Genomic DNA, 17,646 nt, shown 5'->3' with positions numbered 1-17,646 from the left:
TGAGCCTTTATCACACAGCTGGTGTTTGCATGGGAGAGAAGAACAAGAAGTATTTTCTGATTAAGGGCTTTGGACCTGCAAATACAGACTCTGTGTACACATGCATTAGATTTATAACAGTAGAGCATTGTTGGTGTTAGTGTACTTCCAAGCCAAAGAGACACAATCATGTCTGATATGTGAAAACTGCATGCTTTTACCAGCAGACAATGGCAGGACATACAGTATCATGTCAGCACAGAAACTGCCACAGGGTACTTAACCTAATACCCATTAGATGTTTAATTATACTTAATTAGCATTTTCTTGAAAGAAAAAAAAAGCTGTAATTCAGTTGTATGTGCTACATGTAGATGTGAAGCCCAAGGTTAGACCCCAGAAACATTCACATGCTGAATACTTGAAGTGCCTTAACAAAAAAGCTTGTAATAAAGGGCTCTTATTAAAAGAGAAACACTGAGGTCTTTACACTACAGCTGCATATTCAGCTTCCTCTTTGACTTAATCACAGCTATGTAAGTTTCACTGGTAGTCTTGACTTTGCAAAGTGGTTTGATAACAATACTGCATGTTTTGGTCTGTCTTGCAAATAAAGATCACTTACTGTCGTCATGCAGAAGTAACTGAAAAGAATCTTGAACTTCATGGCCTTGGCCATAAAGATCTGATGAAATCAACTGCACTTGATTTAGCAGTGTTTGGGCACTGCTAAATATAAGTGACTCTGCCTACGGTCAGCTGCACTGTGCTTACACGCCTGCATATGTTTTACAGCATAATCCTCCCAGGTTGAGGAAGTTTGCCATCAGATTAGGAAAAATTGAATTAAACTTTGATATAACTCATTAGCTTTCAGTCATGTATTTTCTCAGATAATTTAGCCAGTGGAATTAATTTCTTGCATCTTGTTATGATACACACCTGCTGTTTAGCACATTAAGAGGGATATTATTCCCCCAACTTAACTGCTTTGCATTCAATTTTAATGAGGGTTGGTCATTAATATTTAAGATTAAGGATTCTAGCATTAGTGTCTGAGTGTAAGCTCAGTGTTGGTGTCTTCAAAATAACTGTGATAAGTAAACTGGTCTGTGCTGTTAAATACGAATAATGATCCATTTATACAGCCATTAGAAATTCAAATTACCGTTCAATTACTGTTAATCAGCTCCTAATCAGATGTGAGTCTATTATGCTTAAGCCTGGTATTAAAGCAGGTTTTATTAAGGGCAGCGCTGCATGGTGGGCAGAGATATGCACATCTAAAATTACTCCACATTACCAATTTACATGTAGCCCAGCACAATTAACATCTTTACACCACCTTTGTCCACTTGAAATCTGGTTAAGCTGATTATGTATTGCTATGACTTTAATATTTATATAATAAGTTAATGTTTAATAAGTATGCTATGTATTGTTCAGTGTTTGGGCATGCAATGCTCTAATAAGTATTTTGAAATGGATTTTGATTGGCAACAAACTTTTGCAAAGGTTTGGAAACAAGAGGTAGCTTGGAATAGGCCTATGAGTGGGGTCAAAATTTTCAGCAAAGTGTCCTGAGTGGCTCAAAACAGAGTCAATTAAAAAGACAGGTTTACCATAGATAAAATATTGAAGCTAATTGAATTAAAAACAGGACCAAGGGGAAAATATCAAGGGACCCAGATGATTGCTTAATTTTGTGAAACAATTTGATTAAGTCTTTAAAAGAAAACAGGAGAAAAGGAGTTTAGAGGAATGAAAAATGAACCCCAGTGGTATCGCATGCACTGACTAACAGTCACTGCATCCATAAAACATTTTAGGAAGTCATTGCAAGCAGTGTCGACAGAAACCTGAGTTGTAGGACAATGTGAGAGACAGTGGAATTAATGGTCTCAAATAGGACATTTGAATTCCTTCTGTTTGATGCAAAACAAGCAGCCCTAGCACCCTTCGTCATTTTGTTTAAATTGAGTAAAAGCCCTTTCAGATAAAGATGGTGAACTTCAATTGGGTGGCTTTCCATAAATGCTCTGTCCTCCTACATAGGAGCTGGATTGACTCATATATCCACGGTGAAGATTTGACTGAGGACATTTTTCTACATTTAAAACGGGCCACTATGTTGAACACTGAGGAGCACTGATTAAATAACTGGAACAATGTCTCCACATCATTACAATATGACAGTACGCTTGAGTAAAATTGTAAAATCTTCAGCTCTTGTCTGATTAATAATGTGCTGGTAAGACATGTATTTATGGGGTAACTGATCCAAATGACAAGAAATGTTAAAAATAACACTTATGCTGTGATTGCTGACCAAAAATTCCTTCAGGCGAGCAGTTCTGAATATGTCCTGCTCTATGTGGGCTCAGACACATAGACTGGATAATACGTATTAAGAAACTCAGATGCAACCTTACAGGTAGGCAAGGCAAGTTTATTTGGATAGCCCATTTTACAAACAGTTTGTCTTGAAGGGCTTTACATTGCATCATTACAACATCCCTTGCCCTTAGACCCTCACATCAAGTAAGGAAAAACTCCCAAGAAAACCCACTGGAGAAACCTCAGGGTGAGCAACATGAGGGATCCCTCTCCCAGGACGGGCAGACGAAAACATGGACATGGAGTTGTTCAGTCAACAAGAGCTGAGGTAGCATCATCAATGTGACAGTTAAAATCACAAATAATTCAAACCTAGTCCAACTTTATGACTGAAGATATTAACTCAGAAAGACAGGGACCATCAGGCTGGTTTACCCTGAGCAACTATGTTAAGCCCAACAGAGGGAAGTCTAGTGATGTCTGAAAATCACTGCTAGACCTCCAACATGACCTGCTGATAACCTTGGGCTGCTGATAGAACTGTAATCTGCAGGACAAAGTCCATTAATGAGAGAGTATGCCATATTCCTCTGCTAACTGAAAACTATAACTTCATATTTTAGAATATAAAAAAAGGCAAAGAGGAACCAAATCATCAGGAAGAATCAAAAACTGAGCATACACTGCACAATTGTAGAAATCTTCTTCTTTGTAGTTGACAATTGGACCATACAGTGTGATCATGAGCTTTGGCTTTACATACATGCATTACGTCTGTTCACTTTTGTGACAGTGTTTCTGGCCTCCATCAGAACTATTGTTCATATTCTTTAAAGATACCTTGTTGAATTAAATGTAAATGTAGCAATGTATCTTTCTCTTTATGATTTCTGCCAAATACATTAACAGATGCAAATCAGTAGTATTGAAACATCATTTCTAGGTGGCAGTGTTTTAAGGCGTAGGGGTTGAGGCCTGTCACATTATTCATTCAGGTATAATATAGAGTAGATTTTCACAACAGGGAGCTGCTCAGTCACTGCCACTGTTGGCTTGTGAACAGCTATGAAGAGTTCGTAGTGCATTACTCATTCCGTCTCCCTGACCAAACTTTGCCAGCTGCTTCAGGAAATCAAACAAGCTCCCTCTTGACCATAAACCTGTTTTGTCATCTGCCTGCTAGTTTCATATGCCCTGAGATCCTGCTCATGTTTGAACCTCTGAGTCCATAAAAACAAGTTGCATGCTTAGTGCTGCCACTCAGGTGACACACGTCCACTCATGACATTACTAGAGAAGCTCCATTGTAAACTGAGAATGTTCAGCTTGTATACTAGCATATCAAGGAATTTGTTTTTGCTGATGAAACAGACAAGGGAATATGTTTCAAGTCTAGCGGGTGCTTTTGAAGGAGTTTTGAAACAGCAACAAAACAAAACAACAAAAGTTGTTTTTTATTATTTTGTATTAATTTCTTTTTATTCCAGTTTTAAAATACAAAACCAGGTATTTAGTGGCCATGAGTTCTGAGGCAAACATCCAAAGGCAGACTCAACTATTGAGACTGAAATGAAATTTACAGACAAGGTCACGGCCCCTCTGTACCAGATACTTTTGCTTGTCGGCTGTCCGGTCTGCTGAAATTTTGTGGAATGAGAATGGATGTTGAAATGCAAATATGTGCTCTGTGCATGACGTGAGAAAAAAAAACTGCTTTTACCTTTCCATAAGGAAAGGATGGCATACATGAGAAACGTATTGAGTCCTGGAGCAAGAGAGTCATGTTGTTACAGGAATACCTCTCTGGTAGGTGTTATAGTTGGAAAAGTAAGTTTGACATGTACTTTCTTTTTTTCAAAAGTAGTTAAAAGTCAAGCTATAATCACAAATTAAATGTTAATACCAGTGATCATTTCTATGAATATTCGTACTGTTGCTAAGATTGTGTTTGACTGATAAAACAACACAACTGTAAATTATAGGCACAGATATTTCACTGTAACAGCATTCCCTTGTGTGCCATCTAGCAGAACACCAGAATATGCTCACGTTGCTCCTGAAACACCTGCATCCATAATCCATGATGCATTTTTCCGAAAAAGGCTGTGGTCTGAGAAACACATGATGCACACACTATGGGATCATACCACTATGTATTTATAACTGCAGTCTCACACAGGCAGCTGTGATATCCTGTGAAGTCTCACTTTGTAATCACACCCTCGACTTCTTTTTCCCTGTACTTGCACATAAAATGCTGCCCTCTTGTTTATTAAAAAAACAAAAAACAACAACAACAAAACACAACTTTGATCCTTGGCTCATCTTTTTTTTTTACACTTTTGTCATACAGTACATGAATACTATATGATAACAGAGCTGTCATATTACAGTTTAATAGTGACTGAGTGTGAAGAGGTTCAAAGGAAAGTGGATGAATAATCTCAAATGGATGGTTTGTAGCCAGATTTCTTACCGTGGCAATGTTGGGTTAGGGTTTGGGGAAAGCTCAGTATGGAGCAGGATTTGGATATTTTACTAACATGTTTCTCTACTTTTACCCAAAGTAAAATCGCTGCCTTAACTTAACCACATATGTGGAACTCAGTATGCAAATCCCAGTCTCTTGTGTCCAGTGCATTTGAAAGCACGGTTGCTACTGCACCTCCAGGCACAGGCCTTAAAAATGTATAAGGTAACAAATTAGCGGTATGTAGAAGGTAATAAGGGACAGAACAGGTTGAGCCCACAAACCCAATAATCAAATATCAGTCCGCTTGTTGGCCAGTCGAAACTGCCCAAACTAAAAATGCATATTTCTATCTTTCTCTATCTCTAAAGTTCCCAACATGCTGCTTATGTTTAGTCTGGCAGACCACTGTTCATTTTATCCCTGCTGCAACAGCAATGACCCGTGTATTGAAAATGAACGGCAGGCAGCAGCAGACTCAGCCTATAGTTTGTCAGAAAACAGTGTCTGAGGTTCAGCAGGATATGTGATGGGACTGCAGGGTCTCCTCCCAGGGACCCTGCAGCAAGTGCTTTGAGTGGAACCACACTTTGGAAGAATACAAAAAATGGCTTCAGCTTCTGGTTTATACTTTTCTCCATGCTGAGCTGTGAGTCCCATGTTTTCTGTTAAGAGTTATTATGTTTTTTCTTAGTTTATTTTGGTAAGCCAGCTGGCTGCTAAGATCTCTTTGTCCATGTAATTACCTTAGCATATGGTCCTATAAAAATGAAAATGCATTAGTAGGTTTTGCTATTGCCAGTCTTGAGGTGGAAAGCAACCCTCTAGTTTTGCCTCTATATCTATTTATCTTTCATCGTGAAATAGTTCTGAGCGAGTGTACTGTATCCTTGTAAATACAATAATGGCTCAAGCTCTTGTCCTAAATGGTACATAGTAATTAATGCGAATATTAGCAATCTAGTATTAGCAAAACTCAGAAGGGTTTCATTAACATCATTTAATTGACATAAAGTCATTTTGTTTCTTGAACTGCAAAAGCTGCACAATCAATGCATTGATGCTTCGCTGCAGTACATCAACATGCAGTATGTAATGCAACTTGACATGACTGAACCTCATAGGATTCAGCATGCAAATAATTTTTTGCTGTTTAACTACTTATGTTACGCTTCATATATCAAAGGATAACAAAACTTGCTGCTGGATTTGGCTTTGTATTTGTGCATCAACAATACTTTTTATATCTGCTCCAGACTTTCTTTGCATACATTACACAATGAGCAGCCATCTCTCTTTTAGATCCACACTTGACTTCACCATGTAGTTTGAGGTTACTGTAAGGTCACACTGCTATTACAGAGAGTGATGTGTGAGCTAGGTACAGTATAGTTATCTTAGGGATTTTGTGGTTTTAGATGTGCGTACATAGACACAAAACACACAATATATTGTCACAGGTTCGTTTTGGAAGAGGGAAGAAAATGATGGCTCAGCTGAAAACTTCTGTGTGGGTATTTTTCATTTGCACCAATTTCCCAACCAGTAACACAAAGTGGCAAACTGTTCACAATGCAGGCCAGAAAGCAGACAAAAAAACAAACAAAACAAAACATCCACAGGAAGGTTGAACATGACTTACATTGGCAGCTGGTCACCCACAATGTCACTAGCCTAGAACTACCCAAGCTCCCCAAATACCCCTAAGCCCCTCCCCCGGGCAAACCAATTAACAAATTGTAGGGTTCTAAGACATAACATAGCAAATTGTAAGCAAAAATTCATAAATCACCCATAAACTTCTGACAACAGCAAAATGGATCAAACAGCCTCCCATACAGAACAGCTGTTACATTATACAGATGAAACACAATAAATCAGGAAACACTCCTTTAATATAGTCCGTGGTCACGCCAGCTGCAGCGCGCCACCAACCCTATTTATGGCGTGACCAGGAAGTGCCCCGGTTTGGCCCGCGAACCCGAGGCCAACGGAGACAGCAGCAGCAGGTGAGCGTGTGTGTGCGTGCGTGTGTGTGTCGCGTGTCGCGTAGGCGCCGAGTGTGTGCACCCTCGGACACCTCCAGCGGGATGGAAACAGGAATCAGCAACGGGAATCAGTTTGTGAGAGTGCAGGACCGCGAGACACAAATGCGGCCTGCGGGGAAACAGTTCAAACGGAGCTTCTTGGCTCCGCAGGAGCAATGATAGCGCGCCGGTAAGGGAATGACGGGGCGTTCAACGGCGCTCCGTCACATATATAAATATGTTATATTTAAAAAAAGAAAAGAAAAAAAGATCAGGCTTCTTCCTTGTGGATTGATTCATTGCCCCAGTTACGTTGCATCCATATTTAATATGATGTGCTTATCTTTCTACATTATACAGAGAATAGGTTGTAAGATAAAGGCGGCCTTTCACAGAAGTAGGAGATTTCCTCTTTGTGTTAACATCAGAACATGCTGCAAATCATTTCACACTTTGATGTCTATTGTATGGATGATTGATGTAGTGCTCGGATCATTGGAAAAACACTATATTTCTGTCATTAAAATTAAAGAGCAAAGATGTGGTGGATAGTCCAATAATGTGCACTAATCCTGAGGTTTACAGTAAAATATGGGACCTGCTCACACCAATCAGGCTGATTTATCCACTACCCTTTCTACAGAGCACATTAATGTCCATTAATCAAACCTAAAGTAATCCCAGCTGGCTTTGAGTTCTTAATGTCAACTGGGTTCCTCTATTATGGCCTGTAGAGTAGCTGTGAAATAGTAATTGTCTTTTTCAAAAGAAGCTGGTGTTCTTCAAGTTAACAGGCTCACCTTGAGGATTTTAATTTGGTGGTTTGAACTTCTTTTTGGTTTGAGGTTGACTTTGAGCCATATTCAGCAATGAACTGTGAATAAGCAAAACTGATTAAGTATTTCTGGGTTTAATTAATTTTTTTTTTCTTTTTACAACATTTAAATATCCCTCCCCTGTTTCATTCGCCAAAGTTGGCGACTGTGCCTCAAAGTTTGTGGGCCTCACTTTTTCTTTTTGCTGAGTCACATTTGGATTCAATAAATTAATTGTGTCACAAGTCACAGGCGCAGCCAAGATCTAACATGGCAGGTTATTGTCTAAGATGTTACAGCTGACATTGCACTGTTACTAACTCTGCTCAGCAAAGTGATTTGAAATGGGCCATTAATTCCTTGTCCACACTCAGTTAAGTGTTGGCACGGTGAGGTGAGGACAGACATCAGCAGGGTTTGCTAGTGCCCAGTGCCCCAGGCTTCATGCTACCTTCAAACAGTCCCTCTTAATTAATGGTGGTTAAGCGTAATAGTCTGACGATGCTTTCAACCAGTTCATTTTTCTTTTAGCTATTAAGAAAAGTGCCATTAGTTACTAATTGCAATCATCTGGTTTAGCTATCTGAGAAACTATCATGTATTGTTGTGCAGACAATAGTGGTCCGCAGAGGGTAACTTTTACAGACTTTTTAGTTCTTATTTTTTCTCTTTAACCAGGTTGAGGTTGACCTTCTTGCATCCAGTAGCTCCATCCAGCAGCACAGAGCACCAATGTCCCAGTGAGTAGTTTGCGTTGCTTTTAACTCTAAGGGCAGCTTTTCATAGTCCAAAGCACATGGCAGAAGGATGGTTCAGAAGATTTAAATTTGGTATCTCAGTTAATCATGGGAGTATTTTGAGTGTAATATGCAACAAAAAAATTCCCTATTCCCTTTAAATGCCAGGTGGGCTGGCACCTTGACCACCCTACTGTAATGATGGTTTACTGCATCACATATAATTGCAGCTTGTGTGTGACTGGCAGGCATTGTGCATTAGCCTATGTAGCCACATGTTACTATCTGGCTTATGCAAAATTTATATTTTCTAAGATCAACACACCCATGGACACTCAGATCTGTATTTGCTGTTTGAGCAATGTGAGCGCAGGATGGGAAAATGACGACTGTTTAGGTCTGAACTTAGCAAAGATACTTGGATATCACTTAGCACCACTTTGGTCTTGGTGTGAGTAAAGGCTCTAATTTTTATAAAAAAATATTTATTCCACAAAGTTGTTACAGACTGAGAGTCAATTTTAACTTTCAATTTTAACACTGTGGGGCGGCTGCGACTGTGGTGTAATTGCTGGTTACTCTACATGACAGACAGGCAATACAAGACTGTCAGACTCATTGTACAGCAAACCATTAACAAGGCTGTATGACAGAAAATGCATGCCATGACACTGAGTATAAACACAGTGCAGGCTAATGAATAGTTTCAGCATGGCATACTTGCTATAGCTATGACATTAAGAGTTGTGCACTTGTCAGGGTCACAATTACAAACAGGTATAACAGAACGCACCTTAAGAAAGCTGCTGAGCATAGCATGAAACAAAGTGACAAGAATGTGCTGGTGTGGTATAGTCGCAGATGTGCAAAGAACCTGCAATCATTGCGTTTATATCGTTGAAGCTAAAATTGCTGTGTGCGACTCACTGTTACTGTGCCGGTGACAAGCTTGCTCGTGTTTAGTTTGACCTCGAAGCACATGGCATGAAAGGCAACTGGGAGCAAAGGCCAGAGACTGCCTGGGTTGTCACTGCTGTCCAGTGCGAGGCGTTTGCTCTCGCTAATTTTAGCTATTACCAAACTGCTCACTGTGCAATAACCCAGCCCCAGCACCATCAAAGCAAACAACAGCAGTTGTTGCTACCATGTTGTAGTGCTCAAGCCCACTTAATGAGGCCTGTCAGGAGGAGAATTCAGTAATAGCAACGGCTCATCAGCTGTTAGCTTGTTTTATGTCTTAAGTGGAGCAGTGAATCAGTACAGACTGCTTTGAGCAAGGAAGTGCATACAAAGCCCTGACCAGATGCAAAATAAAGAGATCCAACACACTACAATAAAAAAATGATTGATTTTCCCTTGGTAGTTTATTCAGCAATCTTTTCACTCCAATTGGCAACCAGACATCAATAAAGAAAGTGTTACACTTGACATCTTGTAGATTCTCTCATTGGACTCAATTGTGCCTTTGAATGTCATATTTATTTTCATCAGCTCCATCTTTGGTTGCTTTTTAGCAGAGCTGTATAAAGTACTTGAAAAATATAATTAAGTAAAAGTACTAATACCATAACAGAAAATGACTTTGGTAAAAGTCACCCATAAGAAAATCACTTGAGTGAAAGTCTTAAAGTAGCTCACATTAAATGTACTTGAGTATCAAAAGTACATGTACAAGTAACATACGCGCGGTATACTGATGAGTTTTGTTTTCGCTGAGAGTGACAAAGTGACACCTGACGCTCTCCCTCTCTCTCTTTCTGTTTACATGTGTGTCTCTCACAGTCTCTCAGGTGGCTCTTCTTGAGGTAAAGGGTTGTACGGATGCTGCTGACAGCTGTATTTGTGGACATTTTGCAGATGGGTTTAAAAATCTGCACAAATGGTATTGATGTCATAGATGTGTCAGATATGTAGAAAGGTTGCTCCTTTCCTGCTGTGTGTCTCTAGTTGATTTCTTTGCCGTTGTGGATATCAGAATATATTCCACACACAACTACTGCACCCTTCTCGTTGTCTTCTTTATGTTAGGCCTCTATATAGGTGCTCTAAATTAAAATGCTAGGAGGATGCTTTTATTTTATCTTGGTTGGTGGCTGTTGTAGGACAGTGGCTATTTTTCAAGAGTGCATTTTTTCTTGTTTGACCCTTTGAGACTTGCCTAAATTATTACTTCTAGAATGTACTACGGATTTTTCTTTTCTTCAATTTGATCACAATGATAACAATGATTGCTTTTGGTTATAAACAATCTCATATTAATTTGGATGAATCTACATTACCCATACTTGTTAATGGGTCCATTTGCGACCGCCGTTTATGGTCGGAACTACGACGGTATCTGATCGTCTTCGAACCTCTGACTTTCATTCTTGATTAATGAAAACATTCTTGGCAAATGTTTTCGCTTTCGTCCGTCTTGTGCCAGTCCAAGAATTTCACCGTGCGTGTGGAGGCTCATTTGAAATGTAGTGTGAAAACACTTTGCTTTCCGAAACTCTTCATAGTCCCTTTAAGTAGTGTAACGAACTATACTTCGTTACTATCAACCTCTGCTTTTTAGTAACATAATTTAGTGTTTAGTGCTTAATCTTGTTCACTGTTTTTTCATAACCATGTCTGAGGCATAATTAAAAGCATTTCAGACTGAGGTGTAATCCCAGGACAGACGCTCCCTCAATGGTTGAACAAAGTCCAGCGTCTTGATCTGAACGGCTGAACTGGAAACCTGACTGCTTCTGTGGCACTGGAAGCTTCAGAAATGGTTTCATCTCAGTTTCCTCCCCAGAGATTTCTGTTATTACTTTTTAAAGCAGAAGTAAGCGGAATGTTTGTGTTAAAGCAGAAGTAAGCGATCCGGCCGTTTTGGCTAACTTCTTGTCAGCCGATGGAGTTAGCAGTCCCCGCCCTCGTCCCTACGTCACCACATTCATGCGCATCCCTTGGCTGCACACACAGAGAGGACCGCCCCTTTATGCTGTTCTCTCTCCTCATTGGATAAAGGTTGTAGGATACAAGGAAAGTTTTCTCCTCGGCTTACAGCAGAGCAGAGTGACTGACAGACCCGTGTTTCAGACCAAACACTCTATGTAAGTGATTGCTGTCGGAAGATAGAACTATTTAAAGCAGAAGTAAGTGATATATTTGTGTTAATATAAGTCTTAAATAGTTATATCTTCCGACAGCAATCACTTACATAGAGTGTTTGGTCTGAAACACGGGTCTGTCAGTCACTCTGCTCTGCTCTGAGCCGAGGAGAAAACATTTATCGTATCCTACAGTTTTTATCCAATGAGGAGAGAGAACGGCATGCAGGGCTGTGTGTGCAGCCAAGGGATGCGCGTGAATGTGGTGACGTAGGGACGAGGACTGTTATGGTGCGTTCAAGGAAACTCGTATTTTTCCGACCGTGAAGTCGTACCAGTTCGATCTGGTACGAGTTCACCGGTCGGAAGTTACGAGTGGCCGTTATAGTGACTTTCACCGGTAAAACAGGTCCGAAAAACACGAGTGGGTTGCCCGAAACGCTACAAAGTCGTAAGTTGTGACTTGAAGCTGTAATTTACGATTTCAAAAGCCTGCCTGGAACGCAGCATTAGCGAAAACGACCGGACCACTTACTTCTGCTTTAAGACTTATATTAACACAAATATTCCACTTACTTCTGCTTCTTAAATATTATATCTTCCGACAGCAATCACTTATATAGAGTATTTGGTCCGAAACAGCAGAGCAGAGTCAGTCACTCTGCTCTGCTGTAAGTCGAGGAGAAAACTTTCCTTGTATCCTACAACCTTTATCCAATGAGGAGAGAGAATGGCATAAAGGGGCGGTCCTCTCTGTGTGTGCAGCCAAGGGATGCGCGTGCATGTGGTGACGTAGGGACGAGGGCGGGGACTGCTAACTCCATCGGCTGACAGGAAGTTAGCCAAAACGACCGGATCGCTTACTTCTGCTTTAACAAACTTAATAATAGTAAAAAAGTAGTCATGGGGTACTGAGTGTAGATTGATGAAAAATGAGAAACACAATAAGGTATGCAAAAAGTAGATGAGCCATCTGGAAAGTTATTCACAGAAAATACTTACTATTCAAACTCCACCAGAGAGCAGGGAATCTCTGGTGCCGAGAGGTGTTTCTGGTAATAAAATTGGCTACAGTCTAGTAATTTAAAAAAAAATGCTGAGCTCCCCTTCCATAAAACCCATGAACCATAGGGCCTCTCCTGTTCATCGGAACTAAATTTGATAGCCATTCTGAAACACAAATCATCACATTTATTCATTTTCCATCGGATTTTCTGCATCTGGTGGAAATGAGTATGAATATATGATACAAATATGATTTCTCTTCAGGATTGGTTCCTATTGTTTCTCATTTTTATGCCTACTAAACAGAGAAGGATGGAGAGAATTGCCTATTTATTCATTTAAGTGGTTAAGGTTAGTGACAATATATTTATGCATGCACATAATTCATATTTTGTGGCTTCTATCCTTTCTACAGCTGTGTATGCCTGTGGGAAAAGGCCTACCTGTGCCTGAGTGAGTAAGTCTATTTAAATCTCTGCAGTGAATAACACTTTCTCTCTTTCAATTCAAAGCTCTAATAAAGTGACATTCATCATTTTGCCAGTGAAATATACTGTTGCTGTTATGCAACGTTTTAGTCATTATATTTTATTTCTGGGAACGCAGTGAAACTTTTCAGTGCTGTCAGTAGGACCTATGGCTGTATAGACAATGTGTTGTTATTAGGGCCGTCAATCGATTCCATTTTTTAATCGTGATTAATCGCATGATTTCCATAGTTGACTCGTGATTAATCGCACATTCTCTATCTGTTCTACCTTAAGAGCGATATTTTTCAAGCGTTTAATACTCTTATCAACACTGAAGTAGACGAATATGTTTGCTTTATGCAAATGTATGTTTACTATTATTTCAGCAATCCGAAACGAGGACAAATACTGTCCAGAATATTCTACAGAATAACCTGTGAGGTGGATTGGTTGTACTCCGGTGGTAACTGCGTGTTCTCACACATACTGACGTGGACCAAGGTGTACACACCAGATGGAAAATTGAAAATGACACATTGTTTCATTTTTCAGCTCATACTGTTCATGTTCTGAGTAGAGCTATGACTTGCTGCATACTGCTATTGGTTAAAGGGACAACGAGGAGTTTTGGAAAAGCGAAGCGTTTTCACACTACATATGTGAGCCTCCGCGCGCACCGTGGAATTCTTTGACCGGCGCAAGACAGATTCATGTTTTCATTCATGAAGAATTAAAGTCAGAGGTTCGAAGACGATCACATACCGTCGTAGTTCCGACCATAAACGGCGATTCGGCTGCGTTTTTCTCATGACTCGCCACAAAACAGAAAGTAAAGAAACGCTGGTCGGCTCGACCAGCATTTCCGCCACCACTAATAATGACAAAATAACGATAGAGACAAAACGACATACAGTATTTATTGAAAATGGGCCCATTAACAAGTGTGGGTAGCGTAGATTCATCCACATTAACGTGAGACTTTTTTATAACCAAATAGAAACTCCTCATTGTCCCTTTAAGGCTTGTGCCTTGATGTGGCTTTAGTCCAGAATCAACCTCAAACCTTTGTTGTCCGCTCTTCCAACTCTTTTTTTACGGATCACTCATCCCTGTGGGGTATTTCTGATAAAGCAGGATAACTAAAAAAGTAACCTCTCCAGTGCATTTCACCTTAAATGCTCAGATGGTCCCTTTATGGGAGAGAAATTCAAAACACAAGTAAAACTACTTTTGATATATCAAACAGGATCAAATATGCAGTTTGACTCTACACTTTCAAAACCATGGATAGAATGAGAACCACACTCAATATGTCACTATTTCAAGTTCTTTTCTGTTTCACTGCACATTTCCCATCCAAAGGATACAGTTTTCATATCATGTGTTGTATGTTTGTAGAGTATGACCAGCGTGTGTGAAGCGCTGTTTGAAATGCTACGTTGGCATTTCAGTCTGAAAAGGGCGTCTAGGACAAAAAGGCCAAGATCATCCTTGATCTGCGCACTGTTGGAGCATACATATGTGCCAGCCTTATCTTACAAACACTTTTGAGAGGCCTGTCTTGAGACATGTTTGGATTCACAATTAATGTGCCTATCAGTGAGCAGCTAATTAGTGCCCAAGTTTTTAATTTAAATTTAATATTTAATTTTTTCCTGACAAGAAAGTAACTGCACTGAAAGAGATTTAAGCTTATTTTGCAAAGATTTAAGCAATGAATTCATAAAGGATCCCAGTTTTTAACTGAACCATCTTGAGCAGTCTTGAGTTTCTCAGCTGAGTTTAAACTGAAATGAGATGAAATAATAATAAATCATTTCATTTGCAGCCTATGAGATTATCCTGTGTTCACCCATGAAGGGAAACTGCAAATGCAAACATACAATAGTGGACAAAAAGAGGCTGACAATAAAACCAAAACAGACACAAAAATCTCACAATGCAGGATTGCGTCACCCCCACATGGCTTGTACATTACTCTCATGATTAAAGAAAAAAGTTATTAGAACAGTTATTAGATTGCCGTTACTATGGAGACAATGTTTGTTTTGGCTCTTGCTCCAAAATTAAAAGGAATATCGATTTTTGTAACATGTCCCACTGGTCATGCTAAGCCACATTAATGCCGTTCCCCCACGCTCCACATACCGTCTGAGCAAATGTGAAGAAAGGTCACCGTTGGTTTATTTGCACTTAATGTCAGAAAGCTGGGTGCATAAATCTAGGGTGACATTTTAGCCTCAATGCAATGCATAGCTGCTTCAGTCGCTGGCATGTTTTTACCTCCACGGCACAGACAATAATCCCATATTCTGTTGAAGGACACATTTTTTTCAAGTTTCAACCCAACAATGTTGAAGGTTGAAGTGATGAACATTATTTATACATAACTTGCAACTCACAGCGCTCAAATTAGAAAAGATGGAAAATCCAAACATCGTACCTGGTTGATACCGTGTTTTTCCCCCCAGATACAATCACCGTACAGGTACTTCGGATCAATGTGCCATGTTTTTGAAATATGCTACTTTTATCTTTCTTGCTGCCTCTCTCTGGTGCTGCTGAACCTACAGAGACAAACCTCACTTTTTTTCCACTCATTCATCTTTTATACCTAAGTTCATCCACCACACTGCTGTGTTTTGCATGTTTGAACCTCATTGGCTGAGAGAGTGTCTGCTGTGGGCTCTTCTCTCAAGTGTTGTGCGCAGTTTATGTGCTGTGATTTGACAGCAAGCGGATGACCAGCACCCTTTTTGTGGATCTTGTGGAAGATTTTTTCAGATTCACATACAATTGATAATTTTTTACATCTTGTTTTTTTAGTTTTTGTTTTTTTTGACAGATTAGCTTGTCAATGCGAGTTGTTAAGAAGCTCACTCTCTTTTTCCCTTGTGTCATTTCCTTGAACTTTTGGAGCTGAATGTGTTTTTAAGTCTCACCTGCACAAACTGCTCTCTCTTTTTGCTCTTCTGCTCCTGTCTGTGCAGTTGTATTGCGCGACATGATGGAAATGATTATTGTCATGTCTCTCAGTCTTATTTCATTATTCCGAAAATCTTCAAATTTTGTTTTGTAACAGATACCATGAAAAGATTATCTTAACCTTGCTCAGAGGAGAATCAAGGATGTTGTATTTTTCACCGGGCTCTCCCTCTCTCTCTGTCTCTTTCTTCAAAATGTGTCAATTGAAACACTTGATTGAAGAACATAGCAGCGTGAGGATAATACATTGCCGTGTTGCTTCAGATTTGCAGAGGGCTCGCTAAGCCCCGGCTCCCTCGGGACTTGAGCGTGTGTGATGTTGTGTGCACACTGAGTGATATTGACGTGCACTGTCAACATACACCTTTCACATTGTGCAAAGGGCACGGAGCTTTTCTCAGACTGGTCGTAATAGGAAATGGGTCGTGCTCTGGTAGCCCATAAAATGTCGTACCAGGTATTTGAATTTAAAAATTAGAGGATAGAGGGATCAGAGACATTACAAAATGACTCAATTACTGGTATCCAACTGCATCTGAGCAAAAATGTAACTGCCATCCTTAAGTATCGCTCTTGCATTTACATAAAATGCAGTTCATGACTTCAAATCACACATCGATCAGAGTATTTTAAAGATAATGTTCCTGTCTTTATCATTTCCTCACAATATAAAAAGAAAAGATGGTTTAGTGGCCACTGCTACACTTGCTGTATGTGATGTCCTAAGGGATTAGCGGAGGCACATTCACAGAAAATAATATAGAATGAATAGTAGATTGCTGAATGCTTGTGTTGAAATAACACTGTAATTTACATGATGGACAAAACACACAAGGTTAGTGCTCACTGACCTCATGAATTATTGGTGGGAGGAATTTTAAAACCACTCCTAATGCACCTTTAAACCAGCCAATCCACAGGGGAGCTCAGGGTTCCTGTCTGTCTCAGTGATGCTTATTGACTTTAGCTGAACCTCACATGCCCTGCACAGGGCATTTTGCAAGTCGTGCCATAAACTTACTGCTTACATTTTTAATATCCTCATCTTACTTGTGCTGAAATAAATCTCCCCAGTTTTTTTCTTTTTTTGTTGTCTTTTATCAAAATTTGAAACACTACTGTCAATCTTATATAATATCAAATATCACAACGTATCAAAATAAACTGTAAAGAAAGTGCACATTTAGTTTGGGAGATTAGCCTGTGAGTTAACTGAAGCATGAAGTTGTTAAATCATCACATGTCTCGTGTGTTCAGCACCGGCTCATCACCTCGCAGCCTGAGTAGAACAACTGGCTTTAGCTCTGGATTTTTAAACAGATTTTCCCCCCCAAATCCCTTAATCTTAAAATGTAATTTCAGAATAGAAGTTAATTTACGTGGTGAAAATCAGCACAGTTACATTTTACATGACTGCTCTTTTAACGTGGGCCCATATTGCTTCTTGCCTTTCTCAATAACTGGCAAAACACATATTTAATGGAATACACTGAAAATTTGTAATCATGCTCTGATTGTATAGCAAACTGGATGTAACCCACAGGATGCTTGTGTAAGCCAATATGCTCACTAATAAAAAGTGCTTGCATGTTGCTTTGGATAATTTTGGAACATCCCTTAGAACAGAGCTTCTTCTGCCTAATCCAGCTCTCATTTTGACCCACAAGGCTTCCTTACAGAGCTGTGTTATTTTCAGATGCTTTTCATAACCTTGATTGAGCAGCTTGTGCTCAGCAGT

The 17,646-nt window shown here is 39.7% G+C and overlaps 1 protein-coding gene across 3 annotated transcripts in view; it reads left to right on the top strand.

The window, feature by feature from the left end:
* The window catches only part of chst8 (carbohydrate (N-acetylgalactosamine 4-0) sulfotransferase 8), a 183,885-nt gene that overhangs the window by 13,490 nt on the left and 152,749 nt on the right, over window positions 1-17,646 (top strand). Inside the window, exon 1 of one of the 3 annotated variants that reach the window (XM_085766303.1) lies at window positions 12,857-12,906. The exons of 1 other annotated variant lie outside the window; for it this stretch is intronic. In XM_085766303.1, the coding sequence (XP_085622429.1) occupies window positions 12,875-12,906 (32 nt within the window). In that variant the 5' untranslated portion in view covers window positions 12,857-12,874. Of the gene's footprint in view, window positions 1-12,856; window positions 12,911-17,646 lie in introns of those variants that run through there. One more of the 3 variants, XM_085766325.1, reaches the window with a different exon arrangement.

The sequence above is a fragment of the Trachurus japonicus genome, chromosome 3 (assembly GCF_045865225.1).
Source record: "Trachurus japonicus isolate A0001 chromosome 3, Traja_1.0".
Lineage (NCBI taxonomy): Eukaryota > Metazoa > Chordata > Actinopteri > Carangiformes > Carangidae > Trachurus > Trachurus japonicus.
Note: the sequence above shows the minus strand (reverse complement) of the source record. Positions and strands in the feature narration are given on the sequence as shown.